Source organism: Natrix helvetica (genome assembly GCF_964273705.1).
Source record: "Natrix helvetica genome assembly, chromosome: 11".
NCBI lineage: Eukaryota > Metazoa > Chordata > Lepidosauria > Squamata > Natricidae > Natrix > Natrix helvetica.
The window spans coordinates 1,682,607-1,710,439 of NC_138562.1; the positions used below are offsets into that span (position 1 = coordinate 1,682,607).

At 41.8% G+C, this 27,833-nt stretch overlaps 2 protein-coding genes across 3 annotated transcripts in view; both read left to right on the forward strand.

Moving 5' to 3' along the window:
- Positions 1-604: 604 nt before the first annotated feature.
- On the forward strand, positions 605-18,326 carry CHIC1 (cysteine rich hydrophobic domain 1; the record flags this gene model as incomplete). Its single annotated transcript, XM_081963951.1, has 6 exons — positions 605-801; positions 7,901-7,955; positions 12,351-12,506; positions 12,888-12,944; positions 13,576-13,635; positions 17,386-18,326. 6 exons carry the CDS (start codon positions 605-607, stop codon positions 17,434-17,436), a joined length of 576 nt encoding a protein of 191 aa, XP_081820077.1. The 3' UTR covers positions 17,437-18,326.
- Positions 18,327-23,844: 5,518 nt separating this feature from the next.
- Positions 23,845-27,833, forward strand: part of LOC309397824 (pre-mRNA 3'-end-processing factor FIP1-like) — a 40,571-nt gene continuing 36,582 nt past the window's right edge. For both annotated transcript variants that reach the window (XR_014176317.1, XM_081964189.1), the window contains exon 1: positions 23,845-24,167. Coding sequence is in view for 1 of the 2 variants with exons in the window: in XM_081964189.1 (XP_081820315.1) it covers positions 24,092-24,167 (76 nt within the window). In the remaining variant the exon portion in view is untranslated. The remainder of the gene's footprint in view (positions 24,168-27,833) is intronic.

Below are 27,833 nucleotides of genomic sequence, written 5' to 3' on the forward strand. Positions count from 1 at the left end.
AAGTTAATCACAGCAGTTGTTAAGTGAATCTGGCTTCCCCATTGACTCTGCTTGTCAGAAGGTTGCAAAAGGGGATCACATGACCCCGGGACACTGCGACCGTCATAAATAGGAAAAGGTAAATCATGTGACCCATGGGGATGCTACAACGGTCGTAAGTGTGAAAAATGGTCATAAATCACTTTTTTGAGTACTATTATAACTTGGAATGGTCAATAAATGAATTGTAGTGAAGTTGACAACTGTATTATGTAAAACATCATGTGGGCATCAGAATGTCATTTTCTAATGCCTGCCAGTGTCTTCACAGAAAACAGTGACAATAAAGGTTGTCTTATCTCATTACAATATAGAGATTATGCTTTCTAAATCATCACTTCACCTATTCCATAAATAGGACTACATTGAAATAATGGCATGTATTGAGGTTCACAATATTAATTATATTATACTAATAGTATGGAGAGAGGGAGAGAGAGGCCACAGCGCCTGCGCACCAAGGGAGCGCGCTCCCTCCCTCCCTCCCTCTCCTTCAGCCGTTGGGCTCGCGCACGAGCGCGCTGCAGCGCTTGCGCAATACCGCGCGGGGCGCGAGGTGGGGGTGATGAGCGTCCTGCTCCCCAACATGGCGGACTTCGACACCATCTACGAACTGGAGGAGGACGAGGAGGAGGAGGCGGCGGCGGCGGACCAAGAGGAGCTAACGGAGGCCTCCCGGACTGTGGTGAGGAGTCAGGAGCTGCCGCGGCCCCGGGACGTGCCCGAACCCGTGGCTGTGAGGGGCGCCGGGCAGATCACCGTGTAAGGACCCGCGAAGGGGGCGGGCGGGCGGGCGGGGCCGCGGGGCCTGCAGGCGGGGGAGGGAGGCGTGCCTCTGAGCGCGTGCAGAGGGCGCGGGGCGGCCGTTGGGCGGGAGGAGCGGGTCCCTTGGGCATGTGCAGAGCGCCGGGACCCTCAGAGGCGTCTCCCGGGGAGGGACAGACACCGCCCTCCCCCTTTTCTTTAGGGCCGAGATGAGCAGCGGAAATCCCAGGGTTCCTGAGCGTGTGCAGAGCGCCTTTCTTTCACTGACCGGCTGCTCTTTGGGTCTTCCAGGGACCCTCGGGGAGGGAGTCAGCCTGACAGGTCATGAGCAGCTTATTTATTTATTTTAATTTGTATTTTTATTTATTTATTTATTCTTCAAATGGATGCAGCCGCCTATCGCATACATTTCTGACTCTGGACGATTTCAGAATATTAAAATATAAAGAGAGCAAAGAAGAGCAAGGGAAGCATTTCAAAAGAAACAGCCAGTGTAAAAGCATGCAGAAAGTCATTCTAATAATAATAATAAAATTCAGAGTCCTCTCTAATCATAACATGCAAAATACAACTAGAGGTAGCCCTCAACTCACAATAGTTCATTTAGTGACTGGAGTTACAACATCACTAAAAAAGGGACTTATGACCTTTTTTCACATGACATTGGCAGCATCCTCACGATCACATGATCAAAATTTAGGTCCTTGGCAACTGACTCGTAATTAGGACGGTTGCAATGTCCTGGGTCATATGGTCCCTTTTTGTGACCTGACAAGCAATGGGGAAGCCGGATTCACTCAACAACTGTGACAAGACAGGTAAAATGGGGCACAATTCACTTGACAAATGTCTCAATTAGCAACAGAAATTTTGGGCTCAATTGTGTTCGTAAGTCGAGGACTACCTGTACTTGCTTTCTGGAGTCCCTATGGGAAGAACCCAGCAGAGACCCTGTGCAGAGCCTGCCTTAGGGTATCTCCTTCTCTCACCCTTTGGGGGGTCTGTGATAGGATGGGGAAAGACACTGCCATTGCTCCACTTTGGAAAGCCTGGGGGGGAGCATGGGGCCAGCAGACAGGCAGCCCCAAACTCTTCTCCAGTATTTTCAGGGCTGTGCCCCCCCCCCCCCCGCTTCAAACATTTGGGCTTGAGGTTGATGCTGCACTGCAGACAAAGAAAGCACATTTTAATATAGTCTGTATTGAACAAAAATAAACCAGAACCAGATGAGGATATCTATAAAAGGGGCTGGAGGAACATAGGAGCTGGAAGATATGTTGGATATGTTTGCTGCCTTGAATTATTTGTAAAAAAATAAAGGTGCAATACAAATAAACGAATAAAGGAGGGTGTGACATTGCAAAGGCTTGGGTGATACTTAGCAGAGTTACAATTCAAAAGTTGTGAACGCTATCCAAACTGTGAATCTTGGATATGATAGAAAGTGGCCATTTGAAAAACATTGGTAGCTCTCTGATTGTTTATGTTCACTTTTAATTATGAGAGGAAACCTATTTGCTATTCAAGTGTAATCATAGAATGTGTGGTAAATGCAATTGTTTGTTTCAATGTCTATTTTTATATCTTGCCCTGCTTGCTATAAAGCAAATAACAAGCAAATAACTTAATATAATGTAAAGAGACCTGTCCTTTTGTTATAGGCATTTACATTTTTCTCATAATTTAAAAACATTCTTTTAATTCTTTATTAAATGTTAACAGCTTTGTTTAAATTTTAAACTCCCTAGGCATCATTATTTGTCATTTTATATTTATTTCATTATCCGTTCAAATATTATTGTCTTGGAAATAATTGGGAATACAGTGATTGGAATATTTTCTCAGTGTTTCCCCCATATTATATTATACTGTTAGTTCTTGAGCCCTCTGAGTAGATCACTCTGTGTCCCCCACTTGATTGAAACACGGCATTTATACTGCTGTGGATTCCTTGCCAGTATTTCTAGTGTCACCAATCCTTGGTGTTTGTCCAGACTATTTGGAGTCTGTAGATTCATCTCCCCTCAAACCAGTTCTGGATCACAGCTTGAGACAGTAATGAAAAGCCTAATTACAAAGCATGTAACTTTATTTATCTCTTCATATTGCATAAAACAACTTTGTGATAAGCTAATAATAAAATGGTAATGTGATATAGATGTGAGCAGAATATTTGAACCATATTTAAATTGCTTATGTATTAATAAAACTCCTCAACTAAAAAAAATACGTATGCCAAAGGTATATTGAGGAAAGTTTTCTCTTTCATGACTCTCCTCATGGAAGGGTATAAATTAAACCAGAGAGCATACCTTTATCGTTTTGGGGCTCATCTACATTTCTAATAACTTTATAGTCTCTTTTTTTTTTTCAAATAATTCACCAAGTGAATTTAGTTAGCTAATGTAATCCTTAGCATCATATAAGCAGATTCTAATAGTCGTATAATAGACTCTAGCATACAATTAACCATATAATTTCATCTTTAGCAGGAAATAATGTAGATAAACAATGAATTGTGCAGCTAGATAGGAAAGACCGGTTTTCTAAAGAAAGGCTCTGTTAAAAATAATGTTTTGAACAACTTTCCTTCAGTTCCGTTAAACAAAATAGAATGGGGAGAAAGACAATCCCACATTGTTTCAATCTCTGTACTGTGAGTCTCATTGGAATTTTATATATTGTTAACTCTGGCATGAGTTAAGAAAGCAACAAAGCAAAATGTCTTCTAATTCTTAGATGATCTTGATGTTTATGCTTATCTCTCTTATGGTAAGAATCTCAAATATAATTTTTGAGAATACCCTCTTCTCTCTTTTAAATTCCTGTTCTGGACTCCGGATGTATTGATTCCTAGCCAGCATGTTTTATAAACATGATGGCTGAAGGTGATGGGGTAAAATTCCATAAAATGTCCATTGCAGCAGGATATTGCAAATTGGGTAAATTTTTCAATGTGTGCTGCTAAGGCATTGGATTAAAATGCAGGATTTGTAAAGGTTTTTTAGAAGCAAATTGAGAGGATTTTTTTATTGGGATACGAAAAGTTGGTATCAAGGTGGCTGCATAACTGTACAAATGCTTCACTTACGTCCTGCCTTTATTATTATTATAAACAACTCAAAGTGGCAAGCATATCTAATACTCCTTCCTCCTATTTTCTGCACAACAACAACTCTGTGAGATGAGTTGGGCTGAGATTATCTATCTACCTACCTACCTACCTACCTACCCACCCACCCACCCACCCACCTATCTATCACCCAGCTGGCTTTCATGCCTAAGGTGGGAGTAGAACTCGCTCATGATTTCTTGCCTGGTGCCTTAACCACTAGACCAAACTGACTCAATTTTTTAAGCTGTACCTTTCTATGTTGAAATAGAATTTGAATTTTTCTTTTGCTTGAAACCCTGGAATCTTCTACTTGTTTGTTTGTTTAGTTGGCTGGTACCTTCTAGTTGTATATGATCCAGATGGAGAATGATAGACATTTCCATTCAGCACCGAATCAGTTAACCCTGGTTTTCAAGTTCTGCTCTTACTTTTTGGCATTGCCTGTTTCTCCAGGTATAAAGAGCGTGATTATTTTTTATTTCAAAGCTCTATCTTTAGCTCAATACTTAATAGAGTCTAACATGGTCATTAGCTCTTATTGTTTATTTATTTATGAATTTATTACCTGCTTCAATTAAGGTAACACACAACAATCACACCTGGTGCAATGAACAATAAAGTACAATAATACCTAGTAGCAGAGAGTATATACATACATACTTCCAAAATTACAACTAATATAATATTTCTGACACTGGAAGTCAAGAACGCTCAAGTCCAGGTGCTCAGGAGCTGCCTCTGTTTCCAGGAGCTTTTCTAGATGTGGGTAACCCCCAATGGAGAAGGCCTGTTTTGGAATGGGGTCGGTCATACCTCCCAATTGGTGGGCCCTTCAGCAGGCATTCTCTGTGGCCTTGGATTGCATGTGTTCTGTGTGGACTCTTACCTTCAATGAGGAACCACCAGATGTAATGAGATCTTTTTTTGGAAGTTGAGTCAGTGATGATTTCCATTTATTATATATTTTAAAATTTTAGGTAGCACAGTGCTTAGAATGCAGCATTGCAGGCTAACTCTGCCCACTGCCAGGAGTTCAATCCTGACTGGCTCAAGGTTGATTCAGCCTTGGTCGGTAAAATGAAGTTGGTAAAATGAGGGCCCAGATTGTTGGAGGCAATATGCTGACTCTGTAAAACTGCTTAGAAAGGGCTGTAAAGCACTATGAAGTGGTATACTTGTCCAATTGCTATTGCTATAAATGTTAGTTTGTATCATCAGAAAACTTGGGATGATAGACTGAGTGAAAACAAGAAAACAAGTCATTTAAGATTTTACAATCAGCTACTAGTTTTACTTTTAAAAATATGGATTTTGGATTGAGAAAGTTACAATTTCATTGCCAAATAAATTAGTACTGTATAGACAATAAATTATACTAAGTTATTAATTGCTGAAGCAGCACTTCAATTTTGTTTATAGAACACACATTACACACAATAAGCTATGGGAATATTGGACAATAAGTACTGTATCTAAATACTTTGTTTAATGGAGATCCTAAATAAACATTATAGGGTGGTCAAATATTTTCACAGGTTTATTTATAGGATGTGTTTCCAAGACTACATTTGCATCCTTTTAAGTGTATTTAGATAGTGGGTACCCCACTCATTTGAATTAATGGGTTTTATTTGTTAGGAAACTTGACACTGAAGCTGGTTTTCAAGGCTGTCTCCAATGGTACAAAAATAGACCATTTTCCTACTGAATTGATTTTGTAAAACTTTCCTTTAACTTGCATTTGTTGAGTAAAGTGGAAAGAAAGCTACTTAAATCGATCTTTCTATCGTGATGCTTCGGTGCTAAAACATTCATTTTCCAGTCATTCACTTTTAATGATACCTTCTTGAATTGTCACTAAATATTAACATATTTTAAAGAAGCAACAATTAATTTATATTGTATATGCAAAATTTGTTTAAAAATACTACAAAAAGGATGCTATTAGTTTAATGTTTGTGCTGTCAGTAATATAATTACAATATAATGTAATGCAATGTTTGTCATAATCTTGGCAAGTCTGACAAAAGTTAAAACATTCCTATAGGAGGCTCTGAAACGGCAGAGCAGTGTAGTAAATCCAAAAGGATACCAACCCCAATCATTTAAAAAAAATATTCCCTCTCCTTTTCCAATTTCTACACCATTGAATTGAAAGAAAGAATGGTGTAGAATGTTGGAAACATTTTAAATTGGCTTCTTTGTTTCTGCTGAAGCTCCAAAGAAAACTTTGAGAATGTAATGCTATGCACCAAACAAGACCAAAACTAATATAATAATTTATTATGAAGAAAATTAAAATATATTTAAGTTGAAAGATGTATTCAGTTAGGAGCTCGTTTTCAATGTTGTTGCTTGAGGTTGAATTTTACTATATTTAGATGAGGCTGCCATTATTCTGAAAAATTCTTAAGGGTCGTTTGATATTTTTTAGAAGCTAGGCACTGAAATAAGAATTTCTCTATACAGATAGTCCTCAATATACAACCATTCATTTAGTGACTGTTCAAAGTTACAATAGCACTAAAAAAGTGAGTTATGATCATTTTTCACACTTACAACGGTCACGGCATATCCACAGCCACGTGACCAAAATTCAGGCACTTGGCACAACTGGCATGCGTTTATGATAGTTGCATTGTCCTAAGGGTCAACATTTGTAACCTTCCCAACCAGCTTCTGACAAGCAAAGTCAATGGGGACAACCAGATTCACTTTACGACCACATGATTCACTTAACAATTGCAGTGATTCACTTAACAACGATGGCAAAAAAGGTTTAAAATAGGGCAAAACAACTGTCTTATTTAGCAACAGAAATGTTGGGCTCAATTGGGGCCATAAGTTGAGGACTACTTGTTATAGCTAGTTCTAAGGGTGCATAATGCCAAAGTCCATAATAAGGAATAAAGGCTATGAACTATTCATTAAATATGTCATCGGTTCCAGGTTTTTCTAATATTAGTGGCAAACGTTGTTTTCTGAAGGGAACAGTTTATTTATCCATTTCCAATTATAGAAGGTCCTTCATGTTGGCAAGGGGCAATACTTTGACCTCTTTGCTTCTGATTGGGAACTTTAGAAAAAAAATCCGTATTGTATATGACTTTGTACCAATAAAGGAGAATATTTGTAGCTCATATTTGTATATGACTTTGTCTTTGCAGCTTCAGGAGGTTGAATCAGTAAAGCATGTCCTCCTACGTTTTGTTTTTTATAATGCTACCATACACTGACACTCATCAACCTGCTTCTGAGGTCCTCCCAGGGTTAATAGACAGTGCTGCAAATTACTGTATTGCTTAGTCTCTTTTCATTGTGAAGCCAAGATACATTTATATTGTGACTTTAGGTTTGTATATTATTTTATATTCCTTGCAAAGTATTAAGATGTGGAGGTTACGTTTTGTGTAATGTGTGTACCTCAAAATATCTACCGCAGTTCTTTCAGTCTTTTCTCTAAGTGAAAAATGAACCTGTGGGTATATAAAATGTGTCACCCACAGTATATGGTTCTTTAACCTTAGTTCAAAGCTTGCAAAGTCAATGATACTGCTTTGGGATCCTTTCCTGGAAGGATTCAACCTTCATTATTCTTACTAACTTGTGGAAGAAAAGTCAGAAGATGAAGTGTGTATTAAAATGTTCTTGATGAATAGTTTATGTCATAATTTACAAACTTTATTTGAATTACCTTCAAAGATCTATCAAGATCTGATTAATTTGATGGAATTTATTTAGATGGACATTAGGAAGGAAGACACCCATTTATATTTATCTTGCTAATTTTTAAAACAACTTGCTGATAACAAGAGACGTACATGTTTCTTGCTTTGATTACTCCCTGCTATATAAAAAAATTACTTGAATGAAGTATAAAGCCATAGCAAATTATAATTTCGAATGCAGAATAGGTATAACAAAAGTTGTAAACATTTTATAGGTTGGGTGGAAATACTTTTTGTTCTTTGTTTCTTCAAGGTTTGGCTTGAGCAACAGATTTGAGACAGAGTTTCCCTCTGTTCTGACAGGGAAGGTAAGTTGGAATTGCCTTGACCCTAAACTTGACTTTGGCTATCGGACTACTCCCTTGGCCGTAGCTCTTGTCTCTGACAGCGTCTCTCATAGAGGCTGGGCTCATTCGATGGGAGGAGCTCTGCCAGGTTGATTGAATTGGTCTTGAAAGAGTATTTTAGGAATGTTGGCTGGAATATACTTTATGGCTGTGCTACCTTATGCCGAGTGAAGCATCGATTGACCTGCTCTGTGCTATTTGTGGGCAGTGACATCATCCCCAAAGACTATATAAAGATTCCCCCATATTATACAGACAGTCCTCGACTTACGACCACAATTAGGCCCAAACTTTCTGTTGCTATGCCAGGCATTGGTTAAGTGAGTTTGCCCCATTTTACAACCTTCCTAGCCACAGTGGGTAAGTGAATCACTGCAGTTGTTAAATTGGTAACAAGTTTGTTAAATGAATCTGGCTTCCCCATTGACTTTGCTTGTCAAAATGTAGCAAAAGGTGACTATTTGACCCTGGGACGCTGCAAAGGTCATAAATATGAGCTAGTTGTCAAGCGTCTGAATTTTGATCATATGACCACAGGGTTGCTGCAATGATTATAAGTAAGAGAAACTGTTATAAACCAATTTTTTCAGGGCCATTGTAACTTCGAACAGTCACTAAACGAACTGTTGTAAGTCGAGGACTACGTGTACTCTCTAAAACATCTCTATTACCCAGAAATCAACACTTTGTCTCCAAACTCTGGCAAAAGCTACCCAAAAATTGGAATGTGGCGTAAACTGACTGAGGGTAGAGTGAGGTTTCTTTCTATTTTTAATCTTGTAAAAACTAGGTCAGAGATAGCAAAGTTTGTGCATTTGTGTATTCTCTTAGTAGCATCTGTTCTGCTTGGCTCTTCCCGGCCAGGCATTTTGATGCAACAGTAAAAAGAGTTGAATGGGGGCAGCCAGGCTGAGCACCTGAGAGCATTGTTGAAAGAACCCATTTCAGGTAAGAACTCAACTGATTCCAGCCCTAGGTCTAAATTCAGAGAGCCAGCTCTGGGATAAGCACCTTAAGGTCTTCGTATCTGAAAGTGTTTCCTTCTCTCAAATGAGAATCCAACTGAATTAAGTCCATTATTCTCAAGTGGAAGGCCAAATCACAGTATATAACCATGCTTTGGTCTCTGCATTTCAGAATGCTGGTTATTATTTTTCTATTACTGCAGATGGTGGTAATAACTCTAAGACAGTGATGGCGAACCAATGGCACGCGTACCATTTGTCAGGGGACGCGAGGCGCTGCCCTGTCAGCTGGCCAGCATGCATGCGCGCACTGGCCAGCTGAGTTCACCCTTTTTAAAAGCCATTTTTCTCCCTCCCCAGGCTCCAGAGGCTTTATAGGAGCCTGGGGAGGGCGAAAGGATCCTTCCCCCCCCCCCCTCCGGAGGCTTCATGAGCTTCCCTGAAGCCTCCGGAGCGCAAAAAAAACGGCCCTACGAGCAAACCGGAAGTTCGGGAACGGGCTTCCTGTTTGCTCAGAGGGTCGTTTTGACTGCTCCAGAGGCTTCAGGGAAGCCTCTTGAAGGTCCCTGAAGCCTTTGGAGCGCTTAAAACGACCCTCTAAGCAAACCAGAAGTGACTTCCGGTTTACTCGGAGGGTCATTTTGACTGCTTCGGAGGCTTCAGGGAAGCCTCCTGAAGGTCCCTGAAACCTCTGGAGGGCTTCTCGTGGGGTGGGGGAGGCTGTTTTCACCCTCCCCATGCTCCTATAAAGCCTCTGGAGCCTGGGGAGGGTGAAAAAAGCATGCAAAAAATGGGGGGTCGTGCCTGTAGTGCGCGCATGCGCATTGGGGGGGTGTCATACAGTGCATTATGGTTGCGGCATGCCTGCACACGACTCCCCTGCGCTCCCTCCACTTATGGCACGCGAGCCAAAAAAGGTTCGCCATCGCTGGTCTAAGATATGAACAGAAATTTAAGACATACTCTTTTTTGGAAAGTAATACGTGGCTTTTTTCAACTGAAACATTTCATAGACTTTGAAAAATAAAATGCTGAAAACAAGAGAAAAATTCCTAGTTATTACCTCATTTCAATCTTCAGTTTTAGGAAATTCTCACATTCCAAATTTCCCTAACCATTTTCTGTTCATTTAATTGTTTTAATAGCACTGTAAGCTTTCAGCACTGACTACCTAGTTTAGAGTTGCCTGTTCACACAACTCAACTTTTTTTGGGGGGGAGGGTGTCTCTTATTTATTAAAATGTTAAGCTTTCAATATGGTGTTAAATGGGACTTCCATAATTTTGTCACCTAGTGCTGTTTAGTTATCCTTAAGGGGGAAAGTCCAGCTTCCTGCTCTGATCTTGAAACAATACAGACTTTAGTGAGCAATGCAGGGAAGGGCAAGTCATAAAACCTCCCTTTGGTATTATGATTCAGCAGAAGGAGGTGTGATGGATAGGGCTGTGATCACCCTGGTCAAAGAAAGCTGAGCAGGCCTGCTGGCTTTCGGGCGATCCCTTCCTCTCTTGCCTGCTGTTGTAAAACATGATGAGCCTTCCATCCGCCCTCCGTCCCTTTTATGGCTGGTTGGCAAAAAGGAGCTTCCTCTTTAGAATGCAGGCCTGCTGTTCTCTTCGGGCAGATGGATTTCTTAGAGCTCTCCTTGGACCCCTTACCTGGTTGGCTTGGAGTTTTTAAGAACAATAGCATTTTATTTACAGCATCACAGGATGCTTAAAAAGAGTCCCAAACAACAACAACAAAAACCATGGCATTTTTTTGCATGTCCGAATGGCTGTAGTTCCCTTTGCTAATTTGGAATGCAGCCTTTGTCGTTTCTGAAATTCTTTCAGCATAAAAGGTTTGTGCAGAGTGTACACAAAATGGCTGTTAATATGGATAGACCGTCATGTGGCCTCTCCATGGCTGCATTCGGACATGCTGTAGCATGAAGCAGAGTTCAAAAAAATGGCCCGGTGGGTCTGGATAATTCTAGGTTTCAGGTGCAAGAAAAACTTTCCTGAAATAAAAGCATGTTAGGACTTCTCTCAGTGATTTGTTGCTTGTTCTTTTCACTTTGAAAACAGTTTAAATAGAGAGGAATTTTTAAGTAGTTCCGGCCATTTTACTTTTGGCAGGGGCCTGTTCTTCAAGCTTGCTGCTTGGCTCCCAGATGTTTTATTACCAAACTAGGTAACATCTTCAGCAGAGGTTTTGGGGTGAAGTGTCTTGTTTGTTTATATAGGTCCTGGGCGGTCAGTAGGTCTTGTGACTGGTTGAAGACCAACCCACCATCCAAAACCTATTTCAATGAACAAGACACTTCACCCCCAAACCCCACTGAAGATGTTACCTAGTTTGGTAGCAAAATGTCCAGGAGCTAAACAGCTGGCTTGGAGAACAGCCTCCTTCCAAAGCTACGAATATTCTCAACATTCTACTTTTCTTTTCTTTTCTTTTTTTTGCTCCAGTTGGAGGTAGATGGGGTGACCAGGGATTGTGGCTGAATGTGTGTAGTCTGTGTATCATCTGCCGTCTAATCTGGAGGCCCTGTCTAGAAAAACTGAAACCCATCAAATAAATGAAGAATTAAACTTCCCCATCAAAAACAATGTAAAAATGCCTCAAAGCTTAACCAATTTATGATGACATAAACCCCAACAGTCTGCTAAAGGTTATGGCTTGCTCATGTGGTTTGCAAAAATGTGATCAGTTGATTGCAATGTAATTTTAATAGCTGTACTCTTACAGTCCTTGGTTTCTATTGAAGGGATCTGTAATAGAACATAGAGCAGAATAGTGAAAAATGAATGAACACGGTGTTACCAAAAGGATATCAAAAGTATTCTCTTTTTTTTTCTTTTTATTACCCTATTATTTCCATTCAGGTAAGAATACATGGAGATTCTATTTCAGTTACAAGCTTTCAACAACATATGTAGATGCATTCCTAATATTGTTCATTTTTTGTTCATTAAAGATTAGATTCAATTTCAACAAAACATTTAGGCCATTTGCGTAGGCAGGTGACAAAGACAAAAAATAAGCAAGGTTTAAAAAATTAGGTTGATTAAAATTAATACACATTGTAGTCTGAATGATAAAAAAAAGGTCATGAGATATTCCAAAGATGCTTTTTCAAGCGGCAACTGGACTTTCTGGTTTTTCTTTGAAGACGTTTCGCTTCTCATCTGAAGAAGCTTCTTGCATGAGAAGCGAAATGTCTTCAAGGAAAAACCAGAATACCCAGTTGCCTCTTGAAAAAGCACTTTTGGGACAACCAGGACCTGGATGATGGTGGAGACTCTCCATAGACCTCAAATCAGGAAGTACATGTGTATATTTAGGTATAGAACAGGTTTTAGTTCCCAATGTGGAGTCACCACTGGTCCATTTATTTTTTTTGCAGGTTGCCCCTGAAGAATTCAAGACCAGCATCAGCCACGTGAATGCGTGTTTAAGGAAGAATCTGCCCATCACTGTAAAATGGCTCCTCTGTGGCTGTTTATGCTGCTCCTGCACGCTTGGATGTAGCCTCTGGCCCGCCATCTGTCTTAATAAGAGAGTAAGTGGGCCAACCAGCCGGTGCAGCTCTTCACTCTCTTCTAAGGGGCTTATTAGTTGCCCAGGCAAAGATGGTCTTTTGGGGGTGGGGTAGGGATGTGTCCATTGGGAAGGGGGTCATAGAGATCAAGATATTCATCCTTCTCAGAAAGTCACAAAAGGTGATTGCACGACTCTGGGACATTGCAACTGTAATGAGCCAGTTGCCAAGCTGTTACAACAGTTCATTTAGTGACTGTTCGAAGTTACAATAGCACTGAAAAAAGTGACTTATGACCATTTTTCACACTTACAACCATTGCAGTATCCCTTTTATAAAATTGTGTATAATTCTGGTCAGTGACAGTACTAAAAAACTAATGCAATCTTGTTTTTTTCCTAGACAAGAAGATCTATTCAGAAGTTATTAGAATGGGAAAATAACAGATTATATCATAAGGTAATACAAGGAACAGTTGCATTATTTATGGTGGGAAATAATATATTTCACTTAATCAGTCAGAAACTTGAAAATCGTAGCTCTTTTGATTAGTAATTCATAATCCCAGAACTCCGATCTGGGGTGTACGTATGTGGCCATCTGGTCAACTAAAAGAAATAGAAAATGTTTCTGCTGTTTCGATTCATTCATTTGCCAGATGTCTTAATTTTAAAGGATTGAAACCAGTTGCTTGCTCATACTTATCTCTTAGGGGGGTGAGCTGTCCTAGCTGACTGACTGAAGTTTCTAATGTGGCTCTGTTGAAGTACTGAGAAAAATCTATACATAGACAGTGGGTTGTTAGGGCTTATTTTTGGTTTTTGTTTTGCTAATTAACGTCTTTCAGATATGCATTATGAGAATTCCATCATGCTTTGCTTGATAGGAATCGCACTCCACACTCCATATCTCAAGGCAGACTGATTTAGAGGCTGAAATATTACATTTACAGCTAACCCAGAAATAATCTTGTGCTGGGCAGCATATATAGGAGAATTTTAATCAATAAGTCAAAGGGAAACAGAGCCTTGTTTGTTACTCTAAGGAGTGTTGTTTGTTAAGATAACGTGGTTTATTTTTCTCCTTTAAGCTTGGCTTGCATTGGAAGTTGAGTAAACGGAAATGCGAAACTAGCAATATGATGGAATATGTAAGTATTGTTGAAATTATCGGTATAGGCAGTCCTCAACTTACAACAGTTCATTTAGTGACTGTTTGAAGTTACAACGGCACTGAAAAAATGACTTATGACCGTTTTTCGCACTTATGACTGTTGCAGCATCCCCATGGTCAGGTGATCAAAATTAAGACACTTGGAAATTGACTCACATTTATGACCGTTGTATAGCGTTCTGGGGTCATGTGATCACCTTTTGTGGCTTTCTGACAAGCAAATCAAAGGGAAAGCCAGATTCACTTAACAGTCATGTTAGAAATTTAAGAACTTCAGGGATTCACTTAACAACTACGGCAAGAAAGGTCATTAAATGGGGCAAAATTTACTTAATAAATTTCTCACTTAGCAACAAAAATATGGAGCTTAATTGTCATAAATCAAGGACTACCTGTATTAGTTTCAAAGTATCGCTTTTCCCTTCTGATTAATTCATTCCTGTCTTTAGTGACTGGAGACATAATTCTACTTTCTAGGAATATGTATGTGATTATATATATATATATACCAGTTAATACATTTGCCAGGAGGGAAATGTATATATATATATATATATATAAAAACATATATATATGTTCTGGTTTTGTTGTATTCGGGTCTTCTCCCGTGTAAGGTTACCTTACATGCGAAAAGACCCGAATACAACAAAACCAGCATACCTACACCCGTGAAAATCTACGAAAACAAATATATATACAACACAAATATAAAAAGGCAACATTAAAAATAAAAATATGGTTTTCTGCCTGCATGGTCTTCTGTGATAAGCCGAAGGACAGAAAGAGGAAGTAGTGACCTTCCTCCCATATTTAGGCATACCAGGGGTTGTAACACAAATACATACATATACATACATACATACATACATACATATACATATACATATATATATATATTATATATACACACACACACACACACACACACACACACATACATACATACATGGATATGCCTAGCATAGCGCAGTCATTCATCTGAAAATGGAATCAACAGATACACCAACCTATAAAATCAAAGCTAGGTGCTAGCCAAGTTAGTATTATCTTTCCAGGTTTTAGTTGTGTTCTACTCATTTGCTTCCATTTACAGTACTCATGTTGTAGCAGTTTAAGTACAGTAAGAAAAGATGTCTTTCTTCTCCCGCTCCCCTTCCTTTTTAATATTTTTATTAAATATTTTAAGGAGGGAAGATTAAAAACTAATTACCAGTAAATTAATTTAAGAAAAAGAAAGAGAAAGGTAAACGTATGGGGACAAAAGTAATACAAAAATAGAAAAAAGATACCAAGAAATAACTTTCTTCTTTGTAGCAGTTATAGCTAAAATTTTAAATTTACCTGTTGCTTATGGTCATATCTCTCTTCTTTGTATAATATAGAAACCATAATAGTTCATTTTTTCTGTTCTATACAGAAAATCCATAAGGTGTTTCCAGTCAGCAATAAACTTGAGTATTGTCTTTTTTAAAACAATCAAATAAGTCACTGTAGCCATCATAGTAAGTTTCATCCTCTTGCCCAACCATTCCTCCCTTGTGGATAGTGCCAAAAGTTTCCATCTTTGAGCATACAATAATCTCATGGCCGTTATCATTACAAAAACAGAGCTCCATGACCTTTTCCCCCCTTCTGTCCATCCGTCCTAAAAGAAAGAGCTCTGGTCTCAATTATGTTAAGTCTTTTGAATAAGTAGCTTTTTTACAAGTCGACCAATATGACAAAATTCATGCTTCCAATGTAAATTTTAAGTGCCTTTTACAAGCGGCCTTCTGTCTGCCACACACTGTGTGGTTTACATGGCGGCTATCTGTGTTTGATTGACACCTATGCCGAAGGAAATCTGCCCTCATTCTGAATAATGTCAAAATGCCAGCTGATTTTCTTTCGAATCTGTCTGCACTATGTTGCTCATTGCCCTTTCTTACCTTAGTTTATTAAAATACAAAGTGTTTTTTTCAGAATAAATATCCCTAAAATAGCTGGCATTATTTATTTCGGTTAAACTAAGTACTTTTCCATAGTACTTGATTTGAGCCTTTATAGGCCAGATCACAGCCTCGTCTCAGAGGGCGTCTTGTGCCGGGTTCAAGCTTATAAACACAACAGTCTGTTTCCCATTTTTAAAGCATAAATGTCTTTTGGTTGAACTTACTTAGTCTCCTCTTCAGGGGTGAAATCCGCCCGGTTAGGCTGAACCAGTAGGGACGATTGTACTTGGTTCTGCGAACCAGTAGTAAAAAAAAAAAAAAAAAAAAAGCTTCTAAGGATCATTCAGATTGTCGGAAGCTTTTTTTTTTTTGCTTTTTAAAGCATTTTTCCCTGCCACTTTGGGTGAATCAGAAGGGAACGAATGCTTTAAAAAGCGAAAAAAAGAGCTCCCAACGGTCACACGACTCACAGCTGAGCTGCACAATCGTGGGAAGCTTTCCCCCCTACTTTCTAAAGCATTTTTTCCCTGCTGATTCACCCAAACTGGCAGGGAAATAATGCTTTAAAAAGTGAAAAAAAAAGTTGGGCACACCCACCCAGTCACATGACACCCCCAAACCACGCCCCCAGAACCAGTGGGAAATAAAATTAGATTTCACCACTGCTCCTCTTGCTTGTTTGCTGTTCCCTAATTATTCTGGAATATAGAGACATGAATATCACCGTGGCCTTGAAGGATATTGAAGGACCTATCACTTCTTTTTAGATTTGTGGATTTCAATAGTGACTTGTAATCAAAACATGTTGAAAAAGTACTATAGCACTTTTGGAATTGTGATTGGATGGATCAAGATTTTCCCCACTCTGCTTTTATGAAAATGTGCTCAGATGTCTTCTGTATCAAATTGCTTACTGCTTTTTATGTTAAAAATGCTAAGTAACTTTGAATCGAATTAGAACATAGAATCACAGGGCCAGAAGGGACTCGGAGGTCTTCTAGCCCAACCCCCCTACCCAAGGCAGGAATCTTTATTCCACCCCAGAAAAAAAGTTGCCAATCTTTTCCTGAAAACCTCCAGAGATGGAGCATCCACAGCTCCGGGAGGCAAGCTATTCCATTAATGTTCTCACTGTCAGAAAATTCCTCCAGTGGAATTGGTTGAATCTGAATCTGAGCTACATATTACTTACCGGACTCCTATCAATAGCAAGTCCAATGTGGACTTGCACAAAACTTCAGCAGATTGTCAAACAAGTTTAAGCTTGCCTTTTATGGGAGGTTTGGTCTTTTGATGATAGGCAGGCTTTGTTCTTCCTCATTAAATAGTATTAAGGAGCTGAGCTGCTAACCTGAACCAGGAGGTATCCATCCCAAGATTTAAACCTGAGTTGTTGGTGCCATCTAGAGGAAACCAAACGACTCTCCACAAGCCAATCTCTTCTGGCAACTGAAAACGATCCCATCACACTCTGTTAAGAGAAGCCGAGCCCCTTTTTTCTAACATCGTCTCTACTGAATGACAGTCTTGGATTTTCAATGTTTGGGGGGAGCATTTTGTTGGGGTTAGACGTTCCAAGGTTATGGAGCGCTTGATTTACCAGATTCCCAGCTGGTAGGAGGGGGAAAGATCATTTTCTGAAATATCGATCTGGGTAAACCAGACCGAGACAGGAGCGCCTGGCAGAGAGCAACTCCCCACCCTCTGGCCAAGGACCCCAGCTTCTCAAATTTCCTGACATTCGCAGAAGAGCCGAATTGCTTAATGTGTCTTTTGTGTTTCTCTCTTTTTAATAGGTAATACTCATAGAATTCTTACCAAAATACCCTATATTTCGACCTGACTGAGGAGCAGTGTTACCTTTCAATGTTATCTGTCACATCCTACCTGTAGTGCCTTGTAAGGGATATTGAAGAGAAGATTATCTACTTTGCTCTGATATTGTTTTTGAAAAAGTGTTTGTCAGTAGAGTATCTTCATTGCCGTGTTACTTTTTTGTTAAAGAAAAAAAAACTGCACTTTCTAAAAAGGCTTGTTTGTGCACTCCCCAGGCATAATATACTTGATGAACAGGGTCACTATGGAGATAATCTTATATCAGTGCTGCTTGTAGTCTTGTTCTGACATGCTGCCTTACTCATTTCCAAAACCCAGTCTGGCAAACTCGCTCCCTGGATCTATGTAACCGGTGTTCTCCAGGTGTGCTGACTGGGACTTCTGGAGGTTGTAGTCCTGACACATCTGGAGGGCACCAAGAAGGGAGGAAAAACTGCATCTTCAGGCACTTTGAATTCTTGATAGGAATGATCAAGGTTAGCACACAGTAATTAATATCCTATGTATCTGTATTGATGATCTGCTTCGCCCTAGATTTAACAACGAACAGCAATGCTATCGTCTTTCATTTGCAAAGTTGTTCACTTTCCTTTCTCTTTGCTAGGGGGTGGGGGGAGGGGAAGGGTTGGGTGTGTAAATATTACCTCGTTGTATAATATAAAGTGTGGTATTATGCCAAGGTTTACGAATTGTGATGTAATGCCAGTGGCTTTGCATAGATTTGATACGATTGATGTTGTGCGTATCTTTCGGATTGTATTGGCCATTTATGTGCCACGTGGTGAAGCCAGGAGGGCTCTGTAGATGCTACTGAAAGTTGGACTCAGGTGTGATTTGTTAGGCAAATGTAAAGATGCGTTATAATTCTTGCTCCATGAAATTGCTAGTAAAAAAAATTAAAGATGTCATCCCTTTAATTTCTATGTAACACAAAGATCCCAAAGCCCATAAGAGCCCCTGGCTTAAGCACAGCTGGCCTCTAAACAATTATGCCAGAAACTGGCAGAAATGCAAAGGAAGCTGGGGATCCGGCATTGGGACCCCTATAATGGATGGAAGGCGATATATATTTTTTTATGGCTTGGTGGCCTACATTTTCATGTTAGTCTATCAGTTTTTCTAACCATGGCAACTTGTGTGGAAGTCCACCCATCTTCAAGTTGCCAAGGTTGAGAAACCCTGGTCTGTCTATCTGATGTTTAGATAATTTCCATGCCTCTGCTCTTAATATCACATTTCTTTCAAATATGTCGGGCTGCAATTCCTTTTAACATCAGTAAGATTAGATCCAGCCCTGCAGTTTCACAAAGTAAAGTATTATATCAAAATCTGCATGAAAGTATTTCTGAAATAGCAGGAAACTAAAACCTGCTCTCAAGGTCAGTATTTTGAGATCCTCCCATTCTAAGGCTGTGTGCCAATAGCTTCTCATCTGGGTGCCTTTCCTGCTGTTTGGTTATAATTAAGAGATTATAGAAGTAAATTAATTAGGATAGAGTTTTAGAAATCAAGAACCCCAAAATTCATCGGATATACTACACATCTGCTTGACTCATGTTCTCGGTTTAGATACTGTAGTTCTTTCAGTCGGTGCTTTTTAACAATTACGTAGCTAAAACCTTAGGGAATTGAGAATATTTGTGATTTCAGTTGTTTGCGTTTGCAAACCCTGGAATAAGCAAGTTTAGTCTGACGGGTAGCAAGATCTGTGCATTAAAGCTCCACTATAAATAAGCACCTTCTCATTAATTCAGCCGTTGTCCTGTAACTTTGCACATCATGCATGCACAAGGTTGCCCATCATGATTAGGTAAATGGGGCAGCCTATGCTCCTGGGTGCTGGGTGCATGCCTCACAAAATACCCATGGAAATATTGCCTCAAAAGACTTTATTAGCAGGTTATAAATTCAACACATTTGCCAGTTTGCAAACTGGAGCTTTGAATGGTTTTTCTTCTCCAAGCTCCAGAGGAAATGTCTTGAGTGAAAACTGTAGAATAGTTAAAGAAAAAACAATCACCCATAGACCTTTTTGGCTGCATACCTTGGATTGTAAGGCAACACAAACTTTCCTAAGACAATATGATGCATGGTGAAGTTGAGCCTGTTCTTTCACAAATAGTGTTACAAATCCTGCTTTGCTGAAAAAGTTACTCTAGCATGTGTTACTTATTTTGTTGTTACTGAGTTATGTTGTATAGTATACCTACTCCAGTTAGGTTGTTACTGAGGCAAGAACAGCTCCATTGGAGTGTTACCCATAGATCCCCCTTTCCCTCCTCCTAGCAAAGTCTCCTTGGACAGGTCTTCAGCACTTTCTGAAAACCCCTTGGCCTTCCAAGCCAGGTTTGCCTGAAGATTTTATGTCCATCTTCTTTTAAACATTGTGCCAAGAAACATTATGGCTTTTCCGATCTTATCAGTGTCTAAATGCAACACTTAATACCTCCTAATCCAGATGTAGGAATTATCTGTCTCCACCATGACCATCCTTCCCAGCATACTAGGTGGAAGGAGCTTCCTTGGCATGAATGGGACTGACTTCCAGCTCAACTTTTCTTTTCTTTGTGGAATTAATTATGCAGTAAAAATACTTCCCATTTTTACACTCTGTAGAATCCCAGTCTTTGTTAAAGGGGCCATACTTGCATCTTTTCTCAGGTATGCAAGTGCCAAATAAGATGTGTCTAATACAGCAAATGTGGCTCAGTGTTGTTGGTTGGTCATAAATGGTTAACGTGTTGTAACACTTTTACTGTTTCCCAAACTCTCTGCTTTGGGCAAATCTAGCTTCAAAGGCCTTTGCCGTACTAATTGGGAGCTTTTTTAGGAAGTGTAATTTCCCCATCCCTGCCCCAGGATTCATCAGCAGTGGAATATGGGAAACAGGTCCTTTCACTTTGCCCTAAGCTGCAAGAAGTGAGGAAAAGCTGCTGTTTGTTCCTGTAGCTCTTGAGATGTCATATCAGATGGTCTGTATGTGAAGTTCTGACAGTCTTCTGTGTTGACCATGGTTGTAGATTATATAAACACGTAAATGCCCGTAAAATAGAGCAACGGTTGCCTTAAAAGTAAATAACATCTGAGCCCAATTCCTGAAGAGGCAAATTCATTTTAAGAATTCTGTAATTCTGTCTTGAAAAATGAAATCAGAATTTGGGGAGTTTGTAGAAAATTTGGAAATACAGCTCCTTATTTTCTCCCATGGCTTTGTGCCAATTCTTTAATGAAGCTCAGCAGTCCAGCTTATAATTACTTTTTTCTTCCATGATGCCCTCCAGACGGTTGTTAGGCTATTTGAAATCCCTTTTCTTTTTTTTTTGTAGGCTTCTAGTGAGGGAGGGGTGGAGAAAATGTCTGGAATTGTTCAAACAAAGCAAAGAACATAAGAGTATTGAATTCATTTTTAGATTGTATTTCTTTGATAGAATGGAAAACCTCAAGCAGTGAGTCTTGACTTTATATCTTTGATTCCTAAGAAATTTAGAGTTCATTATAAAATGTCACAGGGTTATCATATGCATAAATGCTCTCCCCTTCCCCCCAAAAACTAGTTTGCAGAGAAGTGGGTTACTACATTAATGCTTTCTTCTAATTTATTCCGTCCTATATACAAAGATTGTTAATGTAGGAGAATGTTTATGGATATAACATTCCACATGTTTTGTGTGATGAGTAGATTGGTAATTAATTTTACCTATTGTGCAAAATTGGGAAACAAAGGTAAGTATGAGAATAGTGTAATTTTTGCACACTTCTGCCATAATCCAAATGAATGGAATATTCCTCATGCCAATGTATTATGTTTTATTCTTTATTCTGTTTCATTCCAAACCTCAGAAAAGTTTTCAATAAATTTATCACTCTAATAAATTTAGCTATCCATTTTCTTGTCTTGATTAAACACACAATTTGTATGCTCAACTCTGAATATTGTATTTTAGTATCATGCTAATTAATTGCATTAACCTGAAAATATTAGCATTGAGCAATAAGATCTTAAGTGTTGATATTCAGTGTAAATATTTAACAGTTTAGCAAACAATGTTGTATAATACATTCATACTTTGCAAGTTTTGTGAATTTTTGTTTTTGTTATAACCATAATTTGTAAATCCATGAAGCTTCCTTTTAATCTGTGTACATTTTAATTATGTTTCCTTACACTTTATGAAGTAATAGCCACTTTTTTAAATAGGACCTCATGCCTTGAAGATTTTGTAAAAAAAATAAATGCTTAAATAACTGTTGTGGGTGTAATTTCATTATATGGCTTTTCACCTATACAGCTATACATATATATAGTTTTCCATATGGAAATAGCTCATTTGCATTTCACTTTTAAACAAAAGGACACTTCTCTAAGTTTGCTTTCTCAGCACCTTTAAGGGCTTCAAGCTGTATCTAGGGAAGAATTGCACTGATATTTTAGCCACACGCTTCCCTTTAAAGTTGTGGGTGTAGCGCCCCAAGAATGTGGCTTATGGTGGCTTTGGTTCCGTTTGAATCCTGCAAACAATTCCTCTTCTTCCTTCTACGGAAAAGCAGAAAGAAGCTTCCTAGTATTTTGTGTGTTCTTGAAGAAAAACATACAGGCACACAGTGGCCTCCTTCCCCTAGTCAACATTCAAGAATCTGAGGCATCCTTATTACTCCATGGGATGTGCAAGATTAATCAACCATGAGATAAACCTGGCTTGTGGTCCTTCAGCTCTGGAACCAGCACCAGGAAAGACTGGAGCTGCAAGCACAACATCTGGAAGGGGCTGCTGCCTGAGGGGTCTCGTTTCATTTGCAGAAGGTCAACACCTTTTTCATGCTTGGCGCAGAGCTGAACGTTTAGCCTGATACTCTCCCAAGTTCTTCCCACAACCACAGCCCTTCCTATGAAATTTCCATCATGCACAGCCAACATGGGAGATCCAAGGAAAGCTAGAGAACCAGGAGGTAGAAGAACATCTTGGTTCAGTCCCAGCTAGAGAACTAAACCTGGTCTTGACCATTAAGTTGTCTTAGTACCTAGACATGGTACCTGTGATGTTGCTGATTTCTTCCATGGTAGGATGTGAATCTGGTGTGTGGAATTAATTGGCCAATGTAACATCCAACATAATTAAGCTGATTTGCAAGTCAGCTGATCATGAGAACGCAGCCTCGGCTTCGCGACAGATTCTGAAGCGGAGGGCCTGGGGCTTCCCTCGGGGGTTCCTCATGCCCCACCCAAATCTCTTTCCGGAAAGCTTTCCTCCTGAGTTTCAAGCCAGGACCTGGGTTTAGAAGACTGCTGCCTGACAATCACGATTCAGCCCCAAATTCCTGTTGCTAAGCAAGATATTAAGTGGGTTCTTGCCACAGTGGTTAAGTGAATCATTCTAGTAGTAACACAGCTGGCTTCCCTGTTGACTTTGCTGGCCAGGAGGAGATCATGTCGTCCCACTGACATAAGTACAAGGCAGTTGCCAAGCATCTGAATCTGAATCTGGTCACCCACCCCTTTTCCCAGGAGGGTTGTAACTGAAGGGTGGCTAAGTGAATAGTTGTAAATCAAGAACAACCTGAAAGCATTTACATCTGATGTAAGATCAGGCAGTTTGCCTTAAATTGATTTCTAACCTCTGCCCACCCAGTTTTGGGTGAGGAGATTGGTTGGACTAGAAGACCTCCAAAGTCCCTTCCAATTCGGTTATTCTGCAATAAAATGGAAATCGATCACATTTTAACTTCACCCCCATCCCTGCAAACACCTCGTGGTCTCCCATCCTAGTCCTCAAATCCTTCCCAGCCTTTTTTCCTGAGCACCCGAGGCCGACCAGCAGCAGCCTGGAGGTTTGGAGGGAGCAGTTTCCCAATACCGCCCCCCCCCCCCCGCTGAAACCTACCCCACATCCCACAAAGGGGAATCGGAGCCTGCAGAGCGAGGGGCGCTTCCAGCCCTCGGCAGCCCCTCCGCCTCCCGTTCCCTCCGCAGGGCAGGCAAAGGCGGACATCGGGTCGGCGCACCCAAATTCCCGCAACCCCCGTTGGGCGAGATGAGCGGAGAGCCCGCCCGCTCGCTCCGAACCCACGAGCCCCGTCCGAGAAAGGAGTCGGCACTCGGGGACGCCAACCCCGGGTTAACAGAACAACCGAGTTGGAAGGGCCCCTGGAGGTCTTCTAGTCCAGCCCCCCCCCCCGCCGCCCAGCAGGAGCCCCCCGGGGCCTTTTCGGACAAACGCCTGTCCTGAGGACCCCCTCCCTCTCGGGAAATCCCTCCCGCCCCCTCCCCTCCAAGCGGCCTCCCGGGCTCCCGGCAGCTGGGCGGCGCGCTGGGGCTGGCCTGGGTCCGCGGGGCGCTAGGACCTGGCCGCTCTCCCCCTGCAGGAGCCGCCGCCGCCTCCCTCTCCCTCGGCCGGCCTGGGCGCCGCCGGCTGCGGCTCCCCCGCCGGACGGAGCGGGGCTCTTTCTGTGGCGAGGAGCGAGCGAGCGCGCGCCCAGCGGCGGCGGCGCCTCCGGGGAGCAGCCCAGGCGGGCGGGCGGGGATGGCGGCGGCGGCAGGGGCGGCCGGGGCGCTTTAGCCCGTCGGGGCTCCCGCAGCGAGCGCTCCGTGCAGGATGCAGCAGGCGGGGCGGCGCTGAGCCCGGCCGCCCGTCCCTCTGGCTGCAGGCGCGGCCCCGGCCCGGCCCCGCCATGGCCGCCCACCTGGAGCCCTTGCCGGCCGCGCAGCTGGAGGCGGAGGAGGACGAGGAGCAGTGGCTCTACGGAGGTGGGGGCGGCGGGGGGCGCCGGGCGTTGCCGCGGAGCTGGAGGCAGCCGGCGAAGCGTCGCCGCGCCGGGTTTGGAAGCCCAGGATGCTCGGGCTGGTTGGGGATGATGGGATTGGCCGGCCGGCGCGTTGGAGGCAGGGCTGGCGGGCCCTCGGCCGCCGCCCCCTGGCTGGCAGTCTGGAGGAAGAGCGGGCCGGGGGCTTCTCTGAGCAAGGGCGCCCCCCGGGGGCAGGGATGCGCGGGCCGGGGACCTCCGGCTCGGGGATGCTCCGGCGCTCGGGGGCAACGAAGGCAGGGCGGGGCCGGTGAGACCCCCAAAGGCAGGGAGGGTTGGGGACACAACAGCAAGGTCAGAGCCTTTGGGGATCCCGGCAAGTGGGGAGGGCTCCGGCCCGCTGCGCCCCCCCCCTCTCCAGAAGATGGGATCTGCTGGCTTGACAATCTTTCAGTCTTGCCTTTAACAGAGTAAGAGGGTTGGGAGGGACCTTGGAGGTCTTCTAGTCCAACCCCCTGCTCAAGCAGGAGACCCCAGACCATTCCAGACGAGTGGCGCCCGTCGTTTTCTTAGAGACCAGATGGCCACTTTCAGAAGAAACGATTAATGGTTCACAGTGATTCACACTTGGGCTGGGTTTACGCAACAACTTGGACCTCAAAGTAGCCAACTTCATTTTCATGCAGGCTGTTGTGTGATCCTGACCTCTTCTCTCGGGTGAACCAAGACATGGGATTGATAAAAGCAGGTTTCACCTTAGGATCAGTCAGTGCTTTAAAACAGGGGTCTCCAAACTTCACAACTTTAAGACTCCCAGCATTCCCCGGTTAGGTTTTTTGGGGAACTCTGGGAATCAAAGTCCAAAAGTCTCAAAGTTGCCAAGTTTGGAGACCTCTGCTTTAAAGTAAGGAAGTAAAAGCTCGCCTGAGCATTCAGGAAGGCTCTCCCCAACCTCTGGCAAGGTCCAATAGTCCAACCCAGATTGATCATATCATCTGCCAGTTGTAGATGAATGAAGAATAGGGTTTCCTGTCCCATGGGGGTTACAGTATAATTTGATAGGAAAGTGAGCAAGTCACAAATGGAAGGAGAGCTTAAACTTTAAGAGGTGGTTGAAGAATCTACATTCAGGTGGGTTGATACCTCCCTAGAGTTAATCACAGCAAACAACGATGCTTAAGTGGAGACTTCAAAAACTTTGGGGAGGTTATAAGGAGGGATTGGGAGAGGTGGCTTGCCATGGGGGACAGTTCTAGGAATAAGGGGAAGCACGGCCTAGCGGTTGGCCCTTCAAAGGGAACAGAACTTTAGTTGAGGCAGCTGCATGACCCTGCTTGAGACATTCAGGCCCAACTGCTGGTCAAAATTGAAATGCCTGGTGGGAAAAAAAGGAAGAGTCCTCTTCCAAGTAAGTAATTCAAACAAAGCTTGTGGCATTACTAGGGGATTCAAACGATTGAATTTGTGCTTCCCCAGAATGGGGTGGGAGAAAGGACATGCCATGGGAACCCTCTGCACAGGACCTGCAGATGAAACCAAGCTAAGAATGTCTTACTATTCTTCTTCTCTTCCTTCCTTCCTAGTATCTACGGTATCTCTCCACACTCATGACTATAACCATGTTGCTTGTATCTTTCCATTTATACTGTTTTTATTTGTTTCCTAATACGATTTGATAGCTTATTAGTAACCTTGACTATCACTAAGTGTTGTATCTTTTTATTCTTGATGAATGTATTTTATTATCTTACATACACTGAGAACATATGCACCAAAGACAAATTCTGTGTGCGTCCACTCACACTTGGCCAATCAAGAATTCTAGTCTAGTCTAGTCTGAAATTCAGGGAGAGCTGGCAAAAGTGGGTATTATTCTATGTTCTCATTCAGTGGTGGGATTCAAATAATTTAACAAGCGGTTCTCTGCTCTAATGACCAGCTGGGTAGGCGTGACTCAGTGGTCATGTGACTGGGTGGGCATGGCCAACTTAATGTCACTCACGTCAATGGGCGCTTCGCCTTAGCTGTACAATGTAATAAGGGTTAATCGGAGAGGCAGTTTCTGTAAGCAGGGCAATAAAGATTAGGATAGAAACACCAGAATGTTCCTACATTCCTTACAGGATTAGCCCTGTCGGGGGGGGGGGGGATAAGATTTATTCCAACAACCGGTTCTCCCAATACGTGCGAACTGGCTGAATCCCACCACTATTCTCATTGTATTAATAGCCGGGAGTGAATTGGTGGTTTTTCAATACAGTAGTTTAACGTTAAACCAGGGTTTCCCAACCTTGACAACTTTTAAGAGCTGTGGAATTCAACCCCCAGAATTCCCCAGCCAACCATTGTGGACTTTAAATCCCAGAAAACCCCAGGCAGCCATTGCTGGCTGAGGAATTCTGAGAGTCAAAGTCCACAGGTCTTAAAGTTGTCAAGGCTGGGAAACCCAGCATTAAACCATGATTTAAAGTTAGGTGCATAAGCAGAAGAAGAAGAAAAATAATACTGAGCAAAGTTTCAGTTTTCTTCTTACAGGTGCCAAAGAAATGGTTCCATTTTATTTCTCCTGGTTCTTTGCTCTTGGTTCAGTAGAAACCAAGTTTTGTGTCTTAAAATGTAACACTTGCCAATTGTTAATCCAGCCATTTGCAAACCTTGTATTTAACCTTGTTAAAAAGTAGCTTGCATTTCTATCAGGCCAAGATTTCCTGGTTCATATAATAACATTCTGGGCATCAGAGATGGTTTTCCTATAGATTTTTATTTATTTATTTATTGCTTCTAGAACTGTGCTTTAGCATCCTGCCTGAATAGCCATTTAGGGCATTCAGTAGGCAGTGAATTCAGTGTAGGTCCGTGATGGCAAATGCAGCGTTGCCCGTTCCTCTTTCGGGTTCCTGGCGCACATGCGTGTGTGACGATCAGCTGGCCTTTGGGCGTGTGGCAGTGCCAGAAACAGGAGGAGCTGGCCTTCCATTTTCCTGCGTGAGCAGCTCCCCCCCCCCCGACAGCTCCTCTTCCGGGTTGCGGGCCAGATGAGCCCGTGTGCGCACTCACTTTTCGGCGTTAGATATACTAGGTAGTCCTCTGCCTGTCAAACATCCATTCAAAGTTACAACGGACGGCACTGAAAAAAGTGACTTATGACTGTTTTTCACACATACAACCATTGCAGCATCCCCGGGGTCACATGATCAAAATTAGGACATTTGACAACTGGTTCCTATTTATGACAGTTGTCCTTGAGTCACGCGATCATCTTTTGTGACCTTCTGACAAGCAAAGTTGGTGGGGAAGACATGATTCATTCAACAGCCGTTTTACTAACTTAACAACTGCAGTGATTCACTTAATGTGGCAAGAAAGGTCATAAATGGGGCAAAATTCATTTGAAAACATTTTTGCTTAGGAAAGGAAATTTTGAGCTCAATTATGGTCATAAGTCGGGGACTACTGTGATTCGGTAGTTGGAATATTACATTAAGAATGTGAAAGGAAAAGGTAATCCTTCTTTGACTGCAAGGTGATTTTTATTCTTAGACTGTTCTGTTTATTCGGCTTTCTCAGTCCCACCAGATTATTATAAGGATAGGCAGCTTTACCTTCTTGGTGGAAACATACAGAGAACAAAACATTTCTGGGCCATTGTGGGCATTGTAAAATTAGTGCA